Consider the following 26,428-nt stretch of genomic DNA (forward strand, 5'->3'; position numbering starts at 1 on the left):
TCTTATAGGAAGACCTGCTGCTGATCTCAGATGCTAGTGAGAGGAAGGGAACACCTGTGCCTTGAGCAAGGGTGAAGCTGACAGGGGAGGGCAATTTCAGGGTTACATTCACCTCTGTATGGGATACACGTCTTCCAGGCAGCTGTGACAGCAGACCATGAGAAGCTGGGACTTTGAATTAGTTACATTTGCCTTCAAAGGCCAATTCATCACAAGAGGTCCCCTGTGAGGCCACCTGTTGCTGCTTTCCAGCCCTTCCACCTGAGTGCAAGGAAACTTCTCTGACAATGTTTTGTTGTACCATGTGCTCTCCTGTAAAATGATTTCTTAAAAAAGAATAATTTTTGTACATTGCCTTTTACAAAAACTCCAAACCATCCCACTGCAGTGTTCACCAGGCAAACTGGGAGAAGCATCCTGAATCCTCACACATCTGTGTGTTTGTATCATACTGGCGAGACTTTCTCTCTGCTGTTTCTGCTTATTCTCTTCCATCACCTCCACAGAAATTTGTAGGAAATCCCTCCTTATCACATCCTGTGGCACATGCACTCAAGAGGAATTCTGTGTGGTGAGAAGGCAAATGAGGTGTGGGGCATTGCCTCTTCTCCCTGACCATCTCCCTCCATCTCAATGCACTGACCTTCTCTAAGTCCTTCTTCCAGCTCAACATGAATTTCAAACTCCTTTTCCTGTGGGAAAGTCAATGTACAGCTGGTTCAATAAAACACTGGAAGCATTTCATGGAAATTATCTAGGTATCTGGATCCTTCTTGGAAACGAGCTTTGTGAGGCTTATCCATTTGCTGCAGAAACTGCTTGAGGATGTCCCATAAATGCAGAACCTGCAGAAAATTAGGGGGGAAAAAAAAAAAAGGCAAGTGGCTATAAAAGAAGAGGCCAGAGTACTGCCAGATGAGCAAGAGGGAAAAAATATGAGTATCAGCCAATTACAGACTCAGTTGGAGAACTGAAATGGCAATAATATAAATGTTGCTCATTTCACATTAATTTGTTCCAAATCTTTGCCCCTGAACATTTAACAAAGAGCAGAAGGGGTCTTCTGTGGCTTATCGGTGATGAAAGCTTCTGGCTTCTGTGTGAGACGCAGAAGATGAGAAAGAAAGTAACTGCATTCAAAAGAGAAGTTGGTGCTTTCTTTGCTGGTCTGAAGGTTGTAGATAAATAAGATTGCTTTGTGTGCCTCCAGTTCAAGGAGGGGTTAGCTTGTTAACCGTGCGAGTTCTCTGGTAACAGAGCTAATGGCAGGAGGGGACTTCTAGAAAGCAACCTGTACATCACACAGGGAAAATGTATGATCAGAAACTAGAATGTCTGAACCAGCCACTGCTTGACCGAATATGTGAAGCAGGAACTGCTAAAATACGAATCCCAATTTAAATTTAATTGCTTCTTGTTCAGAATCACTCATCCCTGGTTTTGTGGGTTAAGGTCCTATCAGGGCTACGGACACTCATGTATGTAATAAAAGATTTGCTTCAGCATCACCAATTGGTTAAAAACTTACTAGGCATCTTTGCATCTCCAGTATCCACAGTTTCAGCTGAGGAAACACAGGCTGGAGGATTCTGTTGTTGGAAATCATGCTTGGCAGTTTGCAAAGAAAGGAGAAATGTGCACTGCATCCTCTTGATCCCTGGGAAAGCTGCTTGGTTCTGGACTGAAGGCAGCCAGGTGCAGGGCAACAGGGATGCATGCAGAGAGCTCACAGATGGTATTTTCATCCAGTTGTAGGCAGGAAAGGTGGCAGCTCTCAATTTCACTTCTCTATGCTCTCAGAGATGCTGCATCCCATTGGCCTCCCAAGTGTAAGGAGGTGATGGATAAGAGCTTTCCTCCTTAGGAAGCTTTGCAACCCATCAGCGAGATGGGGAGCACAGGTAGGGAAGGCAAGGAGACCAAGTGGAGGTAGACTGACAGGAAGAGTAGTTAAACAGCACTCCTGAATCTGCAAGCCTGCAGGAGTAGCTACTTGTATCATAGTAACAAATAAACTTAAGATGCCCTGCCCTCCACCTCAGCTTTCTATCCTTCTCGTCTGAGCTTGCACAGGGAGCTTTGCACAGCTCCTGGCCTGCTTCACCAGTAGCCTACACATGGCTACCGTCAGGATATCTCTGGAGAAGAATTTAAGAGGCTGCTTTTACTGAAACAGAATGGCACTTCTGCACATCCAGAGGCTGGGGCAGGGTTATTTTGCTAAAAGCTTGTCCTGCAAATCGTAAAGCACTACTGTAAGAGGAGGCCTACAAAAGGAGCTCCTGCAGACTGAGGCTCTGTCTTACCTTTGGCCTCTCTACACTACCAGAAGCAGTTTTGCTAGCTGCACCCTATCTCATAAGAGCCAGAAGGAGCGACTTTGCCTTGTTTTTTTCCTGCCTGATTTGCACAAGCCCACTTGGCACACATGGCCTGCCCACCTAGCAGAGCAATCGTCAGCACTCTTGTGGCCACCTCACCTCCATTTTCCAATCCTCCCTCCCATGCTCTCTGCTCATGCTCGCTCGCTCTCTGTGAAGTCTCATTTCCTCAATCCTCTACCACAGGCTACTAGTCTGCAACAAAAATGTCAGGCCAAATGAAGAAAGGTGAGCTGAGGAGGCGAGGCCAGCCTCGGCTGCTCCTGTGGGTCCCATTCTTGCAAGGGTTTTCAGGATTTTCTTCTGACTCATTTAGCAAACCTGAGTGAGCAGGCAGCATGGCTCTACCTGCTGTCACCAGGGTGCTATCCTTCAAAGGATACCTCCTCAAGGACAGCACTGTCACTACCATGGAATTAACTGCAAAAAAAAAAAAAGCAGCCTGTAAGATAACACCGGGAATCTTTTTTTTTTTTTTTCCTTCTTTTTTTCTTTTGCTCTTACTAACGAGGAAAGGAGCAGACACCATCAACACTGTCTGGGTTTTGAAGAAGCCAGTGCCCTGCCTTACCCACTCCTACTCCTTTGCTGAGGCACCCAGAAAAGAGGAGGTGAAGGCAGGGTGCCTCACCAGCTGCTGCTCGTGCTGTGCCAGATGTTCTCCCACCCTAGCTGCCAGCCACAAGTGTAAGCAGCAAGCAAAGCACCTGTGACAGAGAGGTTGCTGCCTTTCTGCTGTGCTTGGGCATGTTTGGGGATAATTTTAAATGCAGAGGTAAAAAGGTATTTTGTTGTTTGATGTGGATCTGTTGGCAATTTTTTTAGTGAAGTGATTGCCCTTGCAGTGTAACCTGCAGCATTTCCGGGAGTAATGTGCAGGTAAAAAGCTAGGTGCAAAGAGAAATGCCATTTTCCAGAGATGCAGGCAGCCAGACAGCAGCATGCCAGCCATATCCAGGCTAGCTGGTGCAAAGCAGGCAAGAAGCATGAACGTGGAGCAATTAACAAAGATCTTTTGCTCTCACTTGTATGAATATTCTGGCATCTCATAAGACAGATAGCCAAAACTGGGGACCCACAGAAGTGAATCTCACATCTCTACCAGTTCCGTATTTCTACCAGGCCTACAAAACATTTCACCCTTTCTTCTTGTGCCCTATCTGGTCTGCTTGAAATGAGTTAACAGGTTCATATGAATATGAATGAGTTTGTGGTTACATCAACTCTTACCCTGCAGGAAAGTAGAACGCACACCATGTCTTTGCCAGGTGTGTCTCAGGCTCAAAATGACTGTGCTGAAGGAAATGTTTCCTATCTCGCCCTCTCCAGCACTGCCATTCTCCCTTTGCCTCTCTGACTGAGACGATGGCTCTGGGGCAAGGCAGACAATGTGTAGGCAGTGATGGATGCTGGTGTATGCTGTTCTGGATGCTGCTGCCACTTTCAGTTCTATTGAGGAGAGTTAAATCTCCGCTGTGCTGCAGGGAGAAAATTATCTAACAGACGATTACAGCTCATTAGAGAGCCATGTTTTTACAGCCTAGAACAAAAGCACATTCATTCATCTTTGTGTCTTATAGTTTCTGCTGTAGCACTTCTATGTAGGGAGGAAGTACTCACAATTACTTCTTTTCAATGTCTAAAGATCAGTCTCCCCAAGAGTGGTTCCTGGTAGGAAAAAAGTGTCCTTAGCTGTGGTTAGATGTTAGTTAGTAATGATGGAATTTACCTAGACATCATAGTTGTCTACCTCTGAGTTTGTTTCCCTGGGATCCTTTTATTAACGTAAGAAACACATGTTAACCTCATCCTAATGTTGGGTCAAAAATAGACAAGTCAAACCAAAACTATTAGAAATTGGTTTAGTTCCATATATGATGTCCATATAGAAGTTATGAAGTTCCCATGATTGTCAGATTGGACCTGGCATGTGGACCCTAGAGCCACTGAGCCCACCGTAAAGTACATCCACATCTGGCCAGCTGGTATCGTGGGAGGTCACACATCCAGACCATGTGGAGATACCTTTGGATAACTGTCTGAATGTAGGTATTTAGGTGTAATCTTTCATTGAAATCTCCCCTAAAGCTAAATCTGGTTGCCTAAGACAGTCTTTTAGTGCTATCTGAGATGACCTGGAGTGCCCAAGAAATTTTGGCAGATGTGACACAGGTCTCAGAGATCTGAAATGGCAGGAGGTATCTATGCTGAGGCAATTGACTAACTAAGGTTTGAAATGAGGAGTAGTGAATCTCATTCTTGATTCCCACAGCCAGCACAGATGTGTTTTTTGTATCTGTAATGATTGGTTTGAGAAAATGGGTGTTTCTACTCAAATCCTGTTGACTGAACAGTCTCAAGATTTACAAACAGAAATTCTCTTTCTTTGGCCAAAATGGGCAGGGCAGCCCTTCAGAGAAGCAGTTTCTTCTCACTTCTGTCCCCAGGGCCATTGTAAGAAAAGAGGGAAGCCACGCTTAAAGAACTTCATGCCACAGCTGGACATTATCTTGTTCTTTCTTAAAGCAGTGGTGAGATGGGTGCCATCCATACAGTGACATTAGGCAACCACATCCTGACAGGAAGACAATATTGGTTCAATGCCTTTATTTGCAACAAATTCCTGCTGCCTGCTTCACTAGAGACCTCTCATGTACGAAGCTGTGCTGCTTTGATATTCACAATTAAGAGAAAAGTAGTGCCCCATGTCCCCAAATACTATCTAGGAGGTATAAGCTTTGCTTCCAGCTCAAGCAATGCTTCTTGTATTATTCACCCACTGCACAGGCTATCATCTCCAGATGGTCACTGTGCAAAGGCAGCCCAGCTGCATGTAGGGAAGGAAGGAAAAACAGTCCTGTCACTGGTTGAAGAATGTCACCTTCCTTCCATTTAATAATGCAGTATTCCCCTTCAGACTGTGCTTTCCTGAAAAACAGCTGAAGGAAGTCCACACAAGCTTATGAGAAGTTTATCTTTTCCACACACAAACATTGGTAATGTACGCCTGGGAGATGTGCAGAAGGCAAGAGTCAAAGGCAGGGCTGCAGGTGCTGGCAGAAATTCCAGGACCTGGGATTCCTGGGTCCCTACAACTGGGACCAATGACTGCACTGGGAATGAAGGGGATTCTCCTTCAGCTGTTGTGAAATTGACACCTTTCCTGCCCAACTCACTTCTGCACCTTGCTTTGGATTAACACATGTACAGTTCCCTCGTTCCCTATGCATTATCTCTGTGCCAGCCCATGCACAGGTTTGCGTAAGACCTGGTGTAAGCCAAATTTAAATGATCATGATCTGGAATTACTGATATAAAATTTTATGTGATATTTTTACTCCCTTGCAGTTACTGGAGCGTAGGTTAAAAGCTGCATTTATTACAGGCATTTGTTTTTATTAAGAACAGATCCTTGCAGTCCATCAAAAATCCTCAGCTTAGGAGGAAATACACTGTAGCTCCCTCTGCTATCAGCTGCACCCACCAGCACAGTGTTGCCAGTCACAGAGCAAATATACCAACACATGATGCAGGGCAAGCATGGCACAAAGCTTGGGCTTTTGGGAATGTCCTGCTCTGCATGTGGAGCTGCTTAGGGTCCCCGCATATCCCTGGCTGTCCAGATGGGCAAGGCATCACTCTTCCTGCAGCACTCCCCTCTCTGTGCCTGCTCTCCGGCATCTGAAGGGGCAACGTGGGAGGCAGGGCTGGAAATAAAATCAGCAGACCATATCGTTTGTGAGGATAAGGGAAGGTTACTCTGCGCCTAGCCCTCATTAAGTGAAGAGAAGCTGTACATGTAAAACAGTTTCCTGCTGTTATTTTAAACTGAGGAAAGGAAAGTGGTAGACTCGGGTCAGTCTGAAGCGTCACCATGGTGAGAGCTGTCCAAAGCTTCTGCCTTAGGAAGGGTACAAGGACAGGGCGAAGAGCTGCAGATTTTCTTCCCTACATACTGTCCCCAATTATTTGTGCCACAGCTATTCCCTGAATCAGGGAGGTGTCTGTTAACAGCCTGTAATTTTCTTCCTTGGATTCACCCTTAAGTGGCATCAAGTTCCCTAAGACAGCAAACTTTGCAGGAGCTGAGCTGAGGGCCAAGCATCATTATTCTGTTTTCCCTCTGCTGGGGAGCACATTTGTCTTCCAGCATCTGCAGCAGTGTAACACAGTAAATGCCACCAAAAATGTTCTTATGTTTCCTGAAGCATAAAGGAGAGGAGAGCCAAGTCATGGTTGGTGCAGTAACAGTAGTTTCTATACTGCCTCTGTTTTTTTGTCTTTGTTTTATCAGCTCAAATACTTTACATTGAGGTTATTTTGTGTATAGTCCTGTTGGCTCCTGTATGCCGGCACATGTGGGAAGGGCCTTAAGAGGTTTTGCTGATAGACAGTGTCACATATCTCGAGTTTAGAGGACAGAGGACAAAATAGAGTGACTGCTAATATCTAGTGTGTTTCTGACTGCCACGTGTTTAATGTCTCATTGGATCTAAAAAGAAAGTGACATTTTACTCAAAGAAATTCTCTAGGTCAGCTTCTGGGGCTGTCAGCTCTCTGAGTTCTGGGGTGCCACCAACCATCTGTCACCACCAAACAAGACCACAGCCACAGCAATGCAAAGTGCAGCATTCAGTGCAGATCCATGTCCCATGTCTCACAGCTTGCTGGCTTCCAGCCTGGCACTGGTGTGGGTACCACTGCTCCTCCTGGGCTCTGCCAAGCTACCATATCCAGCATCACATTTTACTACCCAGCCCAGCCCCCTGCCCTGTAACATGGCATCGTGGAGACACTGTGTTTTGGGAGAGGGAAGAGACCCAGAGGATGTCACTCAGAGAGCACTACAGGGAGGAGGATGCATGCTGCTGTAGACAGAAGGAAAGCAGTGATGCTCAGGATAGAATCAGCCCTTCCATTTGACTCCTGCTGCGGTAAGCCTGATGCTTTTAACCCTGAAACTACACTCTCCACAGACACACCAGACTTCTATTCGGTAAAAATCAGGCATTCTCAGTGGGCTTTCAGGTGGTTCCTGAGCTGGTTGAGTATAAGTGGAGGATGCAACCACGGTGTCCTTGGACAGTGTGGTAAAAGGTGGCAGCTTTGTCGTGTAGTGCTCACTCAGACCTAATGCTATACAGCCAGTTTTAGGCAGTTGACATTAAAGACTGGAAACTGTATATTCAAATGATAACTCCTGTCGTATGTAATGGATCTGTCTAAGCTGAGCAGATAGCCCTAATGTTATTTAAAAAATATGTTTCTAATATATTTCAAATAAATGCATTTACTGGGGGTTGGGCTTGGGAGCTCTCTATTTTTGCTTGTGCAGCAACTGATTCTGTAAACTGCAGAGTGGGTAAGACCAGAGGAGAGAGCTAGCTGTCTGTGAGCCATGCTTTCCAAGTTCTGACCGGGCAGAACCTATTTACCCCTGAGGCAGGGGATCCCCAGCAGCAGACACTCCTCACCAGGCTGCCCCTTCGCACCATGCAGTAGCACAGCCCCATTTCATTGCCTGCAATGTCAGTTCTGCTCAGTCTGATCATTCTGGCTTCTGAAATTACCAGATTTGAATTTGCAGTTTGTAGATTTTGTAGAAATCTGTAGTGCTTTGTAGTAAAGAACAAACCTCTGCTTGCTCTCTTTTGAGCATCGAGGATGCATTGGGACCACATCTTCAGGCTTTTCTCCATAAGTGAGAGGGCCAGGAGTCAGCTCTGTAAAAATGTAAAGCAAGGAGTCTTCTGTTATCACTGGCCTGGGGGAGCATGAAATTGAAAACGTCAGCCGTAGCAAGGCTTATCAGAAAAGCATGAGAATTGCTTATGCCCTTATGCCTAGCAATGTATGCCGGCTGGGGCCGGGGTTAGCATTCTGCCCACGCTCAGGAAAGCAGATGCCTGCAAAAAACAACATTCAAAAAGCTATTTCTGCGTGGGTTTTTTATTGACCTTTGTTAGCACACGACCCTTGCCAGAAGCTATGAAGAACGCTATGTGTTCCCTTGATTCTCTGTGTATGGTTGTATATTTGTTTTCTTTATTAAAACTTGGACAGAGGGAAATGGACCAGATTCCACTCCATTACCCCTGTTCAACTTCATCAGCTGCACGAAGTTGTGATGAAATAACAGCTTTTGATGGAGTACATCCAAAAGCCCACTACTAGCATGCGCGGTAACAGATGCTGTAAAATTGCAGAGAGTAAATGTTTGGCAATCCTCCTACTTTGTGCCGGCAGCCTGGCGGTCCAGCTCTGCCTCTCTGTTCGGGAGGGCTGCACTTTGTGAGATGGGGGGAGGCCTGTTTGATGTGGGCAGTACTTCCAAGGTGAGGAAGGAGCTGCAGAATCAGTGGGTCGAAGAAAAATGCAGGTCAGCAGGGACTGCAGGAGGGTATCCCACTGAAAGCCGGGTGGGAACGTTGAGCACAGAGTGAGTTGCTCACCACTTGAGCCAGTTGGTCACCAAATCTCTGACACTGGCAAAATGAGGATTCAACAGAGACGTTGAGGTGCTTTTTAAAGCCATGGGAAAGTGCTCAGTGATCCTAATGGGGGCAAGAAAGTGCCTTCATCAGCTTATCCGCAGGATGCAGGATAAGGATGCCACTGTGGAATTCACTGTTAGCCACCTGCAATAGAGACCTTGCCCCCTGATGCAGCTCCCTGCACTGTACTCACGGTCAGTGGGGAGAAATGGGCATGCCTGGGGACTGGTCTCATTTTGGAGCAGCAGAGTTCAATGTGGTTGATGAATTGCATGGTGAGTGGATGCCTATAGCATATTTGTTGTTGCTTTATGGTCCACAGTAAAAGACAAAATGACGATGTGAGAAAATGTGCTACTGCTCGGCGTGCTGATGAAAAACCACGAAACGAAAAACTGAGTAGAAAGCTCTTGTCTTCTTTCTCCCTGCTCCTGGCTGACCCACAGCTCCTGGGATGAGCCATTCTCCGCCCCTGCCCACCCTCCAGGACCCCGCAGCCATGCCATCCCCCCGCATCGCAGGGAGGAAGCGAGGCCGGCCCCCGTTGCAGCCTGCACCCGTCAAGGTGACCGTCCAAAGCCTATTCTCTGCACCCAGTGGGGCTCTGCCAGTCGTAAAGATCCCAAAGAAGAGAGGGAGGAAGCCCGGACACAAGGTAGATATGTGTTTTTCACACTCTTCTTCCCCTCCTGCTATTTGTAATAAGTTTTGTCCTGTTCAGGGGAAATGCAGGAAAGGAGGCAACTTTGTGCAAGTGTTGGGTGGAGAAAGAAAGAAGGGCCACTTCCTCTTCCACCCTATTAAAAAAAATAGAATGTTTCTAGTTGTTTTTTTTTTTTTTTTAAACAAGGCATATGGAAATACTTACTGAGAAAGTATTGTTTACTTCAGTATTTAGTTAAAACTTCAGGATGGAAACATCTGAATTGATTTACTTTAGTCACTTGCAGTTACCAATGCTGTTATCAGTGATGCTGGGTCACTTGTAGGCCCTTTAGATTAAAACTGTTCAATTCTGATGTAATAACACTGTGGAGATGTGGTGAAATGGAGCCCTGAGTGGTTTGCCAGATCTCACTCTGACCTTGTGCACGGTGTGTCAGCAGCCTGTCTGTCCATTTGCAATGGATCTGTAATGTGAAAATACATGTTGGTAGCACGTTCTGCTCCACACCAATCACACCCCTCCTCCTGTGAGAAAGCCTTTTGCACAACCAGTCTGTGTACGGGAGAATCAGAGAAAGCTCAGATTTGCCATGGTGCTGCCATGGAGTGTTGCTTTGGATCACAGGGTCAGGGCAGCTGGGCACTGCCATCGAGATGATGTTATTCCCTGGGGAGTGGCAGCTAGCAGCAAGAAATGCCATTACAATTGATGGCTCAGTGCTCTGAGGTCTGTACCCCGAGGTGTCTGGCCCCGTGCTACTGTTTTACATTGCAGGATTTGTACACTACAGAAACATTTTCTGGGAGGAGCCTTTGTACGCAGAGCACTCAGCTGAAGCGAGATGCTCTGTCTGAGCATGAGTCAGAGATTGCCTTTTTGATGGGGAACTCGAGCTTGATTTAATTAGCTCGCTAATTGTACAACTTTCAGATGCCATGAGATTTAAATGCATTTTTAAAAATGACTATGGCCAAGTGGCAGGCAACCAAATTCTTTATAGCAACCAGATAGCCGAATTATTACAGAGCAGATGGAAAAATACTTCTGAATTTTTAGCAAACTAGGAATTTACAGCCTAGATTTAACTTTATTTTGACCAAGATGTGAATACCATACATTTTTAATCACATACTCTTTATAACCAGATGACCCATTGCCTATTTTCATAGATATTAAAGTAAATGTCTGCGTCTTCCTAAACTGACATGTCACCGTGCTTCACCTCAGACCAAAGCCCTTTTCTCCACTCACCTGTTCATTCTTTTTTTCAGATTCAGTTATAACATTTCACTAGCTCTTTTTCCAAAAATCATTTTGTACCTGATGCTGGCTATTTGCCAGAGAATCACAGAATCGCAGACTGCCTTGGGTGGGAAGGGACCTCAAAGCCCAGCCAGCCAGCCACAACTCCTGCTGTGGGCAGGGCTGCCCCCCTCCAGCTCAGCTGCCCAGTGCCCCTTCCAACCTGGCCTGGAGAACCTCCAGGGATGGGGCACCCACAAGCTATAGAACACTGTATTTTCCCTAAGCACAGAATTCTTCCCGGCATTCTAAATCTCATTAGGAAGAGATCTGTCCATCTGCCCTACCTAGTAGTGGGAGGATCTGTCCCGCTCCTTGCACTGCCGGAGCAGAGCTGCTGCAGGGTGTATGCAGTGCTAGAGGGCATCCAAGTAACAGGCAGCAGAACTTGGAGGGGGGAGGACTGTATCTGGGAAATACTATTGCCCATGTCCCTGTTTTTGCTACAGGTTGGCAGAAATACCAGCTCTGCTGAGTGCTCCATGTGGGTGTGCAGGGCATATCAGAAAACCCAGGGCTCACCAGAGTCATCCCTGTAGAATTCAACCCCATGGTGGCTGAATACTCAGATCAGCACACAGCCTGCATCAACCAGATGAAAACCCACATGGTCTCTGCTTCTAATGCACAGTGACTTTGCCAAGCAGACATGCTTGTTTTCTCCTCTACAAGCTTCCTCTGGTCCCTCTTCCATGGTCAGTAAGACCAGGGCTGTTGTTGTACAATGTGTTCTAAAGCAACCATTGCCTTTTTTTATCTCATGCTGTACTCAGTCAATTTATGGCATTTGGTATTCAAAAGCCATTTGAAAGCCTTGCTGCAAGGAATTCCTAAAGTGCTCTGGCAGATTTGCTCTGTCTTCCCGATCTCTCTTTCTCTCTTTTTTACCACTTCTTTCACTTCTATCTGCACTCTACTGCCCAGCTCTCATTCAGCTGGTGGATTGGGTTTCTGATGGAGAAGAGTCAGTCCGAGAAAAGGCACCTTTAATTTAGATACCCAGATCAGCACTTAGTGAGACACAGGGACTGCTGTGGGTTTCGGTACCCAGATGGTATTTTAGCCATGTGCACTACTATGCTGTCTCTTGATATTAGGCATTGTTTAATTTTGATCAAATGAAGGCATAGTCTCTTCTACCCCTAATAAAAATGGCATGTATCTGTACCCAAAGGCTGAAGAACACGTACCATTACAATTAATTTCGCAGTAAACCTCTCGCTACACCAACAGAATGTCAAGAAGGAGCTTGCAAGCTGCTGAGTGTTGACAACACTTGCCTTTTCTTTCTTTGCTCTTGAACAGCAGCCTGCCTGTGCCCCCACCACCAGGTACCGGGTAGAAGAAGATGCTGGACACTGGCAAACCTCTGCCTCCACCAGCAACCTGTGCTTGAGGCCAGTGAGCTGTGAGCACAGGGACAAAGAGCTAGGGTGCAAGCTGTTTTGTTTGTTTTGATGGATACCATCCCTGTACTAGCTACCATGCTACTGAAAGCAAGAGAGACCTAAAATCCTCTTACAGTGAATCCCTTGCTGGGATAAGCCAATACTTGGGGAAGGGCCTAAACTCCCTACAATTTAATAGTAAAAAAGTCCCTTTGGTGGTGGTAGGCCCAGCAACTTCCCCTCTCCCTTCCTCCATTTCCCATTCTTACTGTCACACTGACATAACAATGCTTGTTTTACATGGTTGCAATCATAAATCATGGACAACATAAATCTTTATCCCAAATAACCTCTATTCTCCATCAGGACTACTGGAGGTTTCGGTCTGTAGCTAATGGTCTGGCTTCAGTTCTACCTAAAATACATGCTGATGTTGTGCTGTAAATTCACATTGTTTTTCTTTTCGGAGACAAGCTGTGAGTCATGAAGATTGCTGGGTGTAACTGCAACAGTTGTTATTTACTGTCAGGTAGTAGCACACTGTGGACAAGGGTCTGAGCTTATTTACACAGGTGCCAACCCAAAGGAGCCTCGTGGTGCTGCTGGATCCATAGAAGTTCTACACCCCCATAATCAAGAACAGAATTTAGCCCTGAAGTATGATGTGGATAAAACACCCATGTCTCCCCTGTAGTGAATCACTGGGAATTATTTACACGCACATGAAACAGATTGTAAAATGCCATTGCTCTGATTTGTTAGAGTGTTATGCCCAGTTTGCTCAGGTGTAAATAACTGCCCCATGGGTGGCATAATATTTGCATCCCATAGCTGGAAGTGTTGCTGCCTGCTGCAAATCAGCCCTGCTGCAGGCTCCTGCCTCCTGCCAGGGCAGAGCTCCCAGCCTGCGGCTGCAAATTGCTCCCAGGTGGGAGCTGCTGGGGAGGTACACATGCAGACCGAAACTGGAATATCTATCTACCCACACAACTGTTTTTTTGCAGCTGAAGTCTCGTGTCCTGATGACTCCCCTAGCAATTTCTCCACCAAGAAGCACGCCAGAGCCTGATGTCAGCTCAATTCCACAGGACGCAGCCACTGTCCCCAAATCAACCACCCCACAGGCTCTTACAGGTATGTGGACTGAAGCATGCTGCAGCAAGGGAGTGAACAGATCCCACAGCTGGCAGCCAGCTTCTGTGCTTTCCAGAGCAGGCACAGTTCATGAAAATGGGACTTCTCCAGGTCAGACTGATTGTAGGACTATGCTTTGACAGTGCCAGGTTTGGCAGGGACCTTGGGCCCATTCTTCTTGAAATGCAGACATCAGCATCTTATGAACACCACCATTTTATGCTTGATACTATCCCCATCATTTGTGTCACAATGACCAGACCCAAAACCATGTGAAGAGGGAGTATTCCTTGTCTCTATGGGAAGAGAAAGGCAAAGAGGGAGTTAACCAGCACCTAGACCCCCAATGGCTCACAGCAACAGCAAACCTGGTCATTTCTGATGGTAGTCTTACTCCTTTTTGCTTACTTAGGAACATAGGTCAATGCCTTAAACTGTTGTAAGTGAGAAGAAAATCAGCAAGGCAGTAGATATACCCTGAGATTTCAGCAGAGAAATGCATTAGATAACATTAGGTTCTAAACTAAACATATAAATCCCATTATTTCTTAGCTGGGATGCACAAAGGAGAAGTTTTCCATCTGCTCTGGTAGCAAAATGATACTAAACATGATCACGACAATAATATATTTTATTCTCATTTATCCTGTCACATCTGAAGGTTGCAGAGTGCCAAGCAGCATCTCACATTGTGCTGCACTGCAAGATGTGGCTGGTGCATGAAGGCTCCAGCCAGAGCAGGGATGAAGGGACAGAGGCAGGCCCAAGCTAGCAAAATCCGTGAGGCTTGGCACCTGGTGAGATTCATCTGACAGCATCCTGCAACCCATGTATGCTGCTGCTGTCCCTGGGTGCACTGTGCCTTGGCTTGCTTGGTGCTTTGAAGGTGCACGGTGCCATGTAACAATAATTACTATGGTTATTATGGTCCTGTTTACCCAGGATATATTGCTTGAGCCCCTTCTGCTGCTGGGTGAGGGATGTGGTGGCAGTGTGTGCTATGACAGTCGCACTAGATTTTCATTATGGCGATGCAAACTGTAAATTATTTCCAACTTTACGCAGCTGTCATCATGTCCTCTGCATTGCTTGATGTTTTTTTGTCACATATCTGATTTCTGTCAGAGGATAATGTTATATTGTCTGAGAGATGACAGCTCCAGTGCACTCAGCCAGCTATTATAATACATCTCACTTTAGCCTGACTTCAGGCTGTGTCTCAGTCGCCTGTAGTTACCACAGTACCAGCTCTGTGCCTCTGAGATGCAGTTAGCCTCAGCCAGGCTTAAAGATGCTTACACAAGCACAGGGAGAACACTGATTTTTTTGGCTATTGCAAGCAAGCCTGATGGCACTGAGAAAAACTGCCTGCTACACCTCGTGGACTGGACCACATTCCTTGCAGATGTGCCTTTGTGATCCCCATGGGCTTGGTGCTGCAGGCAATAGCTGTCCTGTTGGTGTGATGCAGCATGCAGGACACGGGTGGTCAGGAAGATTGGATGTGGAGGGTCAAGAACCTCCCACAGCCCATGGTGTAGCACTGCAGCACAGCATAGCCCCCTGAAATCACCCTCCAGAAGCCAAAGCTTGAGCCAAAGTCTCATAAAACTAAGATCAGAGCAATGTTTCTCAAAGGGCATCTCCATGAACCAGCCCAAACAACACACAGAAAAAAAAAAACAACAAAATGCCTCAAGGTAGAGTTTAGCTGTTGCTGAAACACCTTGGCTCATTACTATCCTTCACTCCCTGGGCCCCTATTCTGCTCACCAGCTGGGTGCATGGACAGTCTGCAAAGCCCAGATCCTAGGGACATACAGGTCATTTGTGGGAACTCCTTGACCTCAGCTTGCCCTCGTCTGTGACTATGAGCAAAGGCCCAAGCTTCGCTAACTTCACTTTGGCAATGGGTAATTAGCAGAGGGAAGACTGACTGTATCATCACAAATGGCACTGATTCACAAATGAAAGAGCTCATTAAATTAATAGAAACACATAAAGCTAGCATTTGCTGGGTGCTCTGAGGACCTTTTCGTAATAACCATGTTGAGATTTTGTGCCCACAGTCTGCATTTACATCAACAAACAAGCTAATCTGGGGCCGTACCTCGACCAAAAGAAAGTGCAGCAACTGCCAGAGCACTTTGGGCCTGAGAGACCTTCCTCAGTCCTGCAGCAGGCTGTTCAAGCTTGCATCGACTGTGCGCTTCAGCAAAAGACTGTCTTCTCACTCATCAAGCAAGGCTATGGAGGAGAGATGGTGTCAGGTATGGCATTTTTGTGCAGAGGTGGGAGGCCAGTAACAAGTGGAGTACCCCAGGGGTTGGTACTGGGTTCAGTCATTTAATAACTTCATGAATGCTCTGGCTGATGGAGTAGAGAGCCTCCCCAGTAAATTTACAGATGACATGAAACTCAGCTGGAGGCTATGCTGCCACCCAGAGGTACCCCAGCAGCACAGAGAGGGGCTGACAGGAACCTCTGAGGGCTCAGCAAGGAGAAGTGCGAGGCTGCACCTGAGGAGGAACAGCCCCAGGCACCAGGACATCCAGCTGGAAAGCAGCACCAAGATGCTGAAGGGAGGAGAGGCTGAGAGAGCTGGGCCTGCTCAGCCTGGAGAACAGAAGACGCAGGGGGATCTCATCAATGTCTGTAAATACCTGGAGGGGAGGTGCAAAGATCACATAGCTTGGTTCTTTTCAGTGGTGTCCAGTGCCAGAGCAAGAACCAGTGGGCACAAACTGGAGCACAGGAGGCTCTCTCTTAGCACCAGACAGCAGTGCTGTGCTGTGCAAGTGATGGAGTGCTGGCACAAGCTGCCTAGAGTCTGTGGGATCTCTTCCTCAGGGGTCTATAAAGCCACCTGGACATGGGCCTGGGCGCCTTGCTCTGGGTGTCCAAACTCAAGCAGGGATTGGACCAGATGGATGCAGAGACACCTGCCAACCTCAGCAATCTTGTAATGCTGTGGGTTGTGAACAACTGGCAAGCGCTTGAAGCCTTATCATGATCCCTAACATTGCCTGTCTTAGCTGTCTCGTTTACATGAACAGGGCGGCAAGCGGCTTTGAACATCACTTCTGCTTGTGTAAAATGAACTGCTGCACCAATGTCAATATGATGAAAGTGAGATGTGCTAGTAAGGAGTATTGCAGCAGTAACTCAGAGTAGGAGCAGGGCTAGCTTCGGAGCTCACTGCTCATTGCTCAGGCTACAACTGTAGCTGAGCTTTTCATACAGTCGTACAATGAAGAGCAGCACTGGAACCCTGTGTGAGGTTCACATGTTGCTCTGAAGGAAAGTGCACAGGGTTCAGCTTTTGATGTGTCCAACTGCAGGCCCTGAGCTGAACTTGCTCTCAGCTGCAGGAACTGCAGAAGTCCTGCAGCAGCCTCCAATGGAGCATCTCTAAACAAATGCATCAGAAAGAACCAGAGATCAGAGGGAATTTCCCAGGAGCTTCTCATGTTTCCAGAGTGACACTTCTCACCGTGTCTGGATGACCTCTCCTGTCCCACGCTGAGGCCCTGGTCTGTCTTTCAGACTGAACAGGGAATTGTTTTTAATCACTTCAGGAGATTTGTGTCACAGCGTTGTTTGGGCACGTGGGGGTGCAGTGGAAATGAAAGATGGGAGTGTGGGAACAATGCTCTCTGAAGAGCTGCAGCTGAGTCAAACCAAGCACTGTGAGCCCCAGCAGTTGTGGCAGTTGTATAGGGACCGTGCACTGTGTGGAACAGCACATCAGTGCTGCTTCATTCCCACTCCTCTAATTCTCCTATGCGCTCCCTAACTACAGGTGTGCCTTTTCTAAGAGACTTTCGAAGTATGCTAAGAATGACACAGATTTGGTCAAAGACACAAGAGACTGGAGTAACTTAGTGCAAAACTCCATTGTTTTTTCCTGGTTCTGTGCTGCATGGTCTTCATTGCAAGCAGAAAGGTCACATTATCAACAAGCCTGACAAATGCTTTGTTTTCAATTCCTCTGAGCTGTCCTGGCCTCATGTACCTGAGTTAAAGTCACCTGGCCAACATTGTCCCAAACCTCTCACCTCTTCTGGACACCCAGGAGGGATGATAGCCCTCTGGTCATGGTGGAGCTCTGAGACTGCAGTTCTCTCCCATCCCAGCAGCAGCACAGGCAGTCATCATCTTTCTATGGCTCAGCTCATGACTGCTCAGTCAGATGTGGAGTGCAATCCTGTATGGTAGCTCATATCTCCAGGAATCTCAGAAGTTATTCTGAAGATAATGAGCCTAAGACTGAAAACTGGACTTATTAGTAGTGACTGAAGGATGGAGGACTAGAGAAAGCCTTCTGGATGGCGAAGTTCAGGCAGATATATCACATAATCCTCCCTGCAAACTTGTTGGCACTTGAATGTGTCCTGCTACAATTGGTCCTCTGGGTCTGAGGGCTAGGACCTGTGCACTCTTTGAATTCTGACTAAATATATTCCTTTGGCAGCTTCACCCAGGAATTTTAATCTCTTTGCTTTCACCTTTGAGTTCCACCTTGATGTATATCTTGAGAGCGCTTCTCATCCTACTCACCAGATCACTTCAGGTTTCACCAGGACTTGACAATCCTTCTATCCCGGAATGTTTTGTGCAACATTTCCTGGAAATCTATTTATCTTTTTCATTGATGTGTCAGTTGGGTGTCTCATAGGCTGCTCTGGTGACCTTGTCCCATCTTTTCTCCTCTGATCAGATCCTGTTGAGCTTCTCAGAATGAATGAACAAACAAACAAACAAACAAATAAATAAATAAATAGATTGCCTTTATTCTTGGTATTGTATGTCCAGCCAATTTTATTATTGCAATTTTCAAGATCAGCCAGTCCTTTCCGTGTGACATCTCTGTCCTCTTCTCCACTGAAAATGCTTTCCAGCTTCCAGCATCAGCAGCAGGTTTTGTGCCAGTGTTGACCAATGCCCTTTCCTCTTGAGCACAAGGGCTGTCCTGCTGGCAGAGCCTGTAGTTTTCTCCTCACTCACCTCTCACACATAGTGATTTCCATTTTAATAAAAGATTTCTCATGGATTAAGGAATCCCAGATAGACCACCACCACCCCTCCCTTGCCTATATGTGCAGTTATGCCACTAAGTAAAGATTCCTGATTTAGTCAGGCAGACCACTCCTCAGCAGAACCCTGGTACCTTTTATTCTGTTCACAACCATATCTTTAATTCTCATCTTCTCATTTTCTTTAGAACTTTGGGAATTGCATTGTAATTGACTACTTTTGATCATATAGAGCAGTTTTCAGTCGGATGCCTCTCTCAGATATCTCTGCACTGCCATTCATACCAGGCTGCATTTTTCAGTGTTCCCAGGGAAAAGTGATCTGGTTCACATGAATTCAGCTCCTTAAGCTCTTCTAGTCTGTTTTGGACTTCAGGTGGGGTGAGTGGGTAAAATACTTTAAGACATGCAGACAAATATTAGTGTGAAATCTTCTTCCCTGCTCCCAAATGATAAACATCCATACCTTGCTAGGTATTGAATTGCTCTTGTTTGCTTTCCAGTCTCAGCATTTTTTGAAGGGAAGCAGCATCTCCTGAACCTGCTGGCAGTGAACAGCATTGGGTATGTACTGCGCTTCCTGAAGAAGCTGTGCCGCAGCCTCCTGTGTGAGCACCTCTTCAGCAACCAGCCCTTCCAGCAGTACGGCACCATGTCAGAAAGTGTGGAAGTGTACGAGGACGGACGTATCGAGGCAGGTAGGCTGCCCTGTCAATGTATGCTCCAGGTTTAACAGTGCTGAAGGGATGGCTAGATATGCTAGAGATATGCTAGAGCAATGCAGGTCCCTGGGAGGTCCTTCCAGAGGGAAGCAGCACACAGATCCACAGTGTCTTTCCTCGTGGCTATAGAGGAAGTTCTCAGCTGAGAACGACTGTGTTGAGAAGCCTCAACATTGACAGGGACAATTTTATGATTGTTTTATGCCTCTTTAATCTGTCTTTCTGAGGAAACAAGGATTGCGTTGTCCCTGTTTCTACCGGTTTTCTCCCATAAATTCTGGCCTCCTCAACCATATCTGGCCCTGGGGTAGAAGTCTCAAAGGAATTGAAAGAGAGATGCAAAGTTATGGTTTCACTAGCAGGACCACCCCAACTTAAATTATTTTGCTGTCTTTTATTAACAGTGATATGGGTGCCAAGGGAGCACACTCTCTCTTATGCACTCAATTACATGTTTTCATGTCTACAATGAGAGAAAGGTGTTTTCATGTCCACAACTGCATTCCACAAATTGCTTGTTTGCCAGGAATAACTTTTCACACTAAAGCTGAGAGGGGGGTATGCACACGGGGCACATTTCTGTGCAGAGAAATCCAGCTGCTACTCTTAAGCATAATGGAGGAAAAGAAGGAGCCAACACTGAAAAGCAATATAATTTTCCTCTGAAATAAGGCATTTGCAGCAATCTGAATGTTTCTGAGGGGTGAGGGGATTTCAGTAGAACAGAGCGCAGCACATGAGGCCTTGCGTTTGTCTTTGCATTTACATTTGCTTTTGCTTTTGCATGGTGAGGCTGTAAGGGATGAAAGGCTTCAGAGTTTCTACCATGGCTGACACACCCTGAACATCTCCCCCTCCACCATTTCACTGCAGAAGTGAGTGCTGAGATATGAGTGCTGAGAGTTGGGTTCTGCCATCACACATGCTTCACAGCTTATCCCAGCCTGGCTGCTGCCTGTTTTTGACTCCAGCAGGTTATCATTAGCAATGTTGCATTATTGGTTGCAAGGTGTGGAAAATGTGGCTCTGGACCCCAGGAAATAGGCTTCGAGGTTGCTTTTGTTGCAGGCAGATAAATAATATTTCTATTCATAATGAAAGGCTATACTCAGTAGCACTGGAGGTTGAGCCTCTGAGTCTCTGTGTGGTGTTGCATTGCCTAAATCTCCTTCCCTCCTCCCTTGAAGCCAGAATTTCTCTGCAACAAGGTCAGCACAGAGGCCCCTCTGCTTCACCAAGCAGGGACAGGTGTTCTCTGCAGTTGCTATAATGAAGGACAATGGGAGGCCTTTGTGCAGACAGGTCTGAGAGAGCCTCAATTGGGACAGATCTTGCATGAAAGGTGCGGAGCCATAATAAAGCACCACGGGAAACCATGCAAAGCAGCCCCATTTTTCATTGTGTCTGATTTCCAGCTCATAATCGAGATGTTCTTCTCTTTAAAACCATGCGCCTTTCAGCCTCTGTGTACCAATGAATTTAACACATGTATTGACTTTGGTGCGGTTACTCTTGATTTACACTGGCAGATGTGAAAGGCGAGGCCTGCATCATGTCCAGTCATATTAATCCACTTACACCATACAGGAGCCACCTTTTAACCTTGCCCTGCAGCACGTGCCCCTGAGCCATTAGTCACCTGTGCTTGCAGCCAGCTGCCAGATGTTAATGGCTCACAGGGGCCAGGTGGGATTTGTTGATGCATGTGTATATCACTTACAGTGATGTTGACATGCCTCGGAGCTAGCACCCACAGCCCGTGTCTGCAGTCAACCCTGCTGACACTGCATCACCCTCCCGAGCTTGAGTTAATAATGCTTCTTGCAACCCATGCCTGGTCCCCCTCCCACAGTCACAGAATCACAGAATCATTAAGGTTGGAAAAGACCACTAAGATCATCTAGTCCAAAAGTCAGCCCATCCCCACTGTGCATATTCATCGTATCCCTCAGCGTGGCATCTACACGGTTCTTGAACACCTCCAGGGACTGTGACTCCATCATATCCCTGGGCAGCCTGTGTCAATGCCTCACCTCTCTGATAAGAAATTTTTCCTAATATCCAACCTGAGTCAGTGGCTTGACACATCTGGGAACAAACCCACCCTACAGCTCTGTCTTCTGAATGGTATTGTCAGCTGTGAGCTGATGTGGATCTGTGAGAACAATTGGTGGGATACAGCAATGGTAGGGCCCTAGGGTTTTGTCCAGGAGATCCCCAGCCTCAGGTCTGCATCATAGTGAAGCTTGAGATGTCACCTGCCCCCATGGCAAGTGGGTTCAAAGCACCTCAGACCTGCACCCTAAAATTTTCCATAGGAGTAGTAGTGAATTTTCAGCTATAAAAAGACAAAATCTCATTTAACTCTGCAAATAATTCTTCAAGTGTGCTGGGGCAACGTGTATGAGAAGTCTGTGGGGCAGGGATCTTGTTCAGTGCTCCCATTCACACCCTCTGCAGTCAGCAGGTAGAGACACTCTGGTACATCACCAACTTTTTGTGTCGGAAGGTGGACCCCTCCTATGTATACACACTGAAAAGATGGTCTGACAAATGCTACATGCACTGTGAGAGCATGAGCAGCAGGCAAGGCACCAGGCTAAGATTCAGGAACTGGGTTTACCAGAGATTTTCCCATTGATTGCATGGACAAGGCACCCTTCTTTGCTGTGCCTTTATCAGAGCATCTGTCCAACAACAGCAGCAGTTCTTGTCACCATGAGCAAAGCCCTTTTAAAACTGCTAGAAGAAAAAGAATAACATGATAGAAAACTACATATTATTACGGTCAATATTGACTGTTCAAAGCACCAAATAAACAGCAGCTAAGAAATTTCAAGCCCTGAGAGGACAAGAAAAATGTTGTCTTTCCCCTTTCAAGTACTGTGGCTTGTTTAATCTTGTCTCGTTGCACACTGTGAGGAATGGTACTTCTGGCTTCACAGCACATGCAGAATAAATGGCTTTTACAGCTATCAGTAGCTTTGGATCTCTTCAGCATTTAATTACTTGCAAAGGCCATTTATTGCCTCATATATTCCTCTGGCATGAACATTATCCCTTAAACAATAAATAAAATACTAAGGTCAGACTTAAGGAAGGAAGCACAAACCACCCAGCCATGGTGAAATCTCAAATTTAATATCGGCTCTTCCTCCAGCAGCCAACCAAGGGCAAGTCTTCTTCCTCCTGACTGTACCTCCATAGATACAGAATCGTAGATTCACAAAATCACTAAGGTTGGAAAAGACCCCTAAAATCATCTAGTGCAGCTATCAACCCATCATCACCAGCCCACTAATCCATGGGTGCCAACCTTTTGGCTTGCCTGGGCCACACTGAGCAAACAGAAGTTGTCTTGGGACACATGTCAGATGTATAATACAGTTAATGAATATAAGTAAAAAAACTATGTTTAATGTATTTTTTTTATTGAAACATAAAAAAGCAGAGAGCAACAAAAACACAAACCTAGTGAGATATTTGACCTTGCTTTTGTGAAATTAGTGAGTCAGTGTCTGGTTTGATGGCTGTGGCTGCAATTCTTTCTAAGTTCTCAAAGTGTTTGTCAGAGAGCTTTTATGAAATACTACTCTTCCTGTACTTCATCCTTGGCAGTAATTGTTCACAAAAGTTCATACTGCCAAAAAATGACAACATGAATATGGCATGATTGTGAAGTGAGGGATGCTTTTCTCTGGTAAGATAGGGCTTATAAAAGCCTAGGAAAGAGATATGACCAAATTTTTCGTTGAGTTGGATGTTTGATTACAACTCTATATATTCCATTTGAAAATTCACAGGTAATGTATTTATATCGACTGAAAATGGTGTTGCAAATGTACCAAAACATTGATGACATTTTTAAATCTTGAGACCTATTCTCAAGTTCTTTTATCAAAATGGAAAGCACAGCTTCAGATCTTTCACTGTTCACAGGACTGTGTTTAGCCAGTATATCAAAATGCATAAAATTATTTGCCACAACTTGAGATTGTCATAACTTAAGTTTCATTTCAAATGCTGTTTTGGTTTGAAACGTAGCACAAATAAGTTGATTTTCAACTTGAAGATGCAGGTTTAACTCATTTAAATGAGTGATCAAATCACAGAATCATAGAATCGAAGAATGGTCTGAGTTAGAAGGCACCTTTCCACCAAAAATGCTGTATCTGTGAGCCATTTTTAATCTTCACATTCTGGCACAAATTTTACTATTCCATAAAGGACATGATTCCATTTCACAAATCATAACAACTTTTTTAGCATTTTATCTCAACTTAGCCACCTTCCTTCAGAAAAGTAAATGACATCCCCATAATCAGCATCCACACTTGTAAGGAACTCCTGGAATTGGTGATGATTCAGTCTCTTGAACTTTAACAAATTGACAGCTTTGATGACAATTTGCATGACATTATCCATTTTTAAAGCTTTCACAAATAATTTTTCTTGATGTACAATGCAGTGATATTTCATCAAATGCGAGTTGCCGGTGGCAATTGCATCATCTTGTATTAATTTTATAAGTCCTTCTTTTTTTTACCAACAATCACTAGAGTGCCATCAGTAGCCATACTAGCTATGTTGACAAAAGGCAAAACAAAATTGCTTTAATGTAATTTTTTTACTGCTGCAAAAAAATAAAGAGATTTAGTTGCGTCTGTCAATGGCACCAAAGAAGCCATTTCTTCATTTGTTCTTGAGTATGGATCTAGGATATGAAGTGAAATTTAAAGAAAGGGAAAAACATGTTTTTTACTGTATTAAAAGGTACGCATAAGGCATGTGGATAAAATGATGGGCATAACTGCATGAAGCATAATGGATGAGGTGATATCTACTGCAGAAAAAGTACTGCTGGGCACAAGCATTGAATTCAAGCCTTACATGCTCCATCACATGGAAGAAGCACGGACGCCTTTTGAGAGTCCTAATCAGATAAAATGTGATTGCAACTTGGTTTTAGCTTTAGGTGCATCTTTAGCTGTGTTTTAGATGCAGAGCTGTATTATTCCTTCAGGAGATATCTGAAGTTAGTAGTGCAGTCCTTGATTTTAAAAGGTTCAAGTGAACGTTGAAGCAGAAATTCCATTAGTAAACTTGTAAAATATTGATACAAATATCTGTTATCCATCACGTCCGTATTTTATGCAATCAGACTGACAGGCATCACTACAGCCAGTAGTGACAAAACCTCCACCCATCCCAGCGTAGAGTGCATTACCAGTGGGACACACCTGATTTCTCACTGCACCTGAGAGGATAAGGATTATCCTCAAGATCATGACTTTGTGTCAGTTCAAGCTGTTCCATGTGTTCCATGACTGCGGAGAACATGAGGGGTACTGTGTGCTGTGGGCCCTCACTCCCAGGGCTGCTTGCAGTGGGGCAGGTTGACATCCCTGGGGAGAGAACAGAGCTGAGGGGAAGGAGGACAAGGGGGCTTTGTGCCGAAGCTGTTTTCATTGGACAGGGTCTATAGCAAATTTTCATTTTATTTTTCAAAGAGCCTGCTGAATTTTGCTTGGATGTTCTTCAGCTTTTCAGCTCTGTTTTTCTCCTCTCCCATGTTGCCCTCTTTTTTTAACCCTTTAGATTAAAAGCTTAAAAGGCTCTTCTTCCTTTATCTGTCTTCATTTATTTTCTATTTCAGTCTTTCCTTTTCCATTTTGCTAACAAATAAATGGAAACCTCCATACAACTGCATTTCCAGTCCCATGAAAATAAACCACCCAATTTTTCTTAAGATTTGTTGGACTCAGTTCAGTTCTCTCCCCTCAGTGGTACTCCCCAGGAATTATTTCTTAGCAGTAATTATACAGAGTACATCAAAGTGACTTTCAGAGAGTAATAATATTCAGCATCTGCTTGAAGAACATTCATCTGTCAGCAAAATGAATGCAGAACGGGAGATTAAAGCTAGTAAGGGAAAATCTGCAACAAAATGCAGGGGGACACAGTTGGGTGTTGGTGTTCAGATGGTGCAGGCTGTGGGCAGCAGTGAGAAGGGGAAGATGCAAGGTGATGGGCAGCACAGCTGGGAGATGGGCGTGGGAATGAATCTCCATCTCACTGAAAAAAATGCAAGTGTGGGTTGGGGAATCACAAAGCATGTAATGCTTATGGTGGGCTTCTCTATGGATTGGTGAAGGAGAAGCAAGGCGTTAGGTCCAAGCCATGTTGTGTTCATATCACGGAAAAAAAAAACCATCAGAAATACCAGAAGGTCCATCTGAGTATTAGGCAGAGAGAAATGAAGTGCAGACTTCATGAAAGATCTTATACCTGTGTATAGACACATACACAGACCCATGCTCCGTGTGTGCTCCACCTGATCACTGAATGAGTTTATCAGTTATTAACAGGCAAACACAGCTTGTTTTGCAGTTACTATGCTTTGCTGTAGACACCTCATGTGATGTGTCTCGAATAATTTGTTTTTCAAAGAAAAACATTGCTGTTAAATATTTAAAGTCAGCATAGTGCAGGGAGATTCATCATGGTGATAACAACAGAAATTCATTCAGCACTTTATCTGTAGAGAATGCCAGTACATAATGTGCTGCAATTTCCAAATAACACAGTTGTTTTCATACAATCTATTCTACACACAGCTTTTTGTGACTTTTATCAATGCTGATTAATAAGCATAAAGGCTACACTGAAAACTACGTGGATAGAAAAGAAAAGCACCTGAGTGCTGCTGGAGGCTGGAGGCAGAACAGGTGGATGGCAGCCTCCTGTCTCTCTCTGCCTACTCAGAATATTGCTACACTAATAAGGCACAGAATGTTGCAACCCCGAGAAATCCTCTTTTCATGATGTGTGGCTTGGTGTAACATAAAGGCGAGGGAGACGGGATCTGAAATCAGGAGGAAGAAATGAAGGGAACACTTTGCTAAAGGCTGAGTCCATATATCACTGAATTCACCTTCACTCATGGGTATTCAGTACTTAAGCAATTTGCCTGCACTGTGAGATAGAGCTAACATGTCTTCGTTGCAACACAAGATGTTTATTCTGTCATCCCCAAGTACTTTTAAAAAAATCATCTCTAGGTGATTTATACACACGAGCACCTTTTATTATCAAATCTAATTTATTTGTCAGCAGCTAGCTTGCAAATTTACTCTCCCTTTTTACTCACTTCGGACAATAAAGCCGTGTAGATCTGTTCCCAGCCAGTTTCATTTCCTGGTTCTACTGCATTAAACACGATGCAGCTCTCGTCTGCACTGCAAACACTCAGGGGAAAATGGAAAAAAAAAAAAATCATCTATGCTGAAGTCTTGTAAGCAGGG

The 26,428-nt window shown here is 45.2% G+C and overlaps 1 protein-coding gene across 2 annotated transcripts in view; it reads left to right on the plus strand.

The window, feature by feature from the left end:
• The first annotated feature begins 9,211 nt into the window (after positions 1–9,211).
• Positions 9,212–26,428, plus strand: part of SCML4 (Scm polycomb group protein like 4) — a 35,207-nt gene continuing 17,990 nt past the window's right edge. For both annotated transcript variants that reach the window (XM_031552521.2, XM_085218500.1), the window contains exons 1-4: positions 9,212–9,530; positions 13,237–13,366; positions 15,436–15,636; positions 18,906–19,100. In XM_031552521.2, the coding sequence (XP_031408381.2) occupies positions 9,330–9,530; positions 13,237–13,366; positions 15,436–15,636; positions 18,906–19,100 (727 nt within the window). In that variant the 5' untranslated portion in view covers positions 9,212–9,329. The remainder of the gene's footprint in view (positions 9,531–13,236; positions 13,367–15,435; positions 15,637–18,905; positions 19,101–26,428) is intronic.

This window comes from Meleagris gallopavo, chromosome 2 (assembly GCF_905368555.1).
Source record: "Meleagris gallopavo chromosome 2, MGAL_WU_HG_1.1, whole genome shotgun sequence".
NCBI lineage: Eukaryota > Metazoa > Chordata > Aves > Galliformes > Phasianidae > Meleagris > Meleagris gallopavo.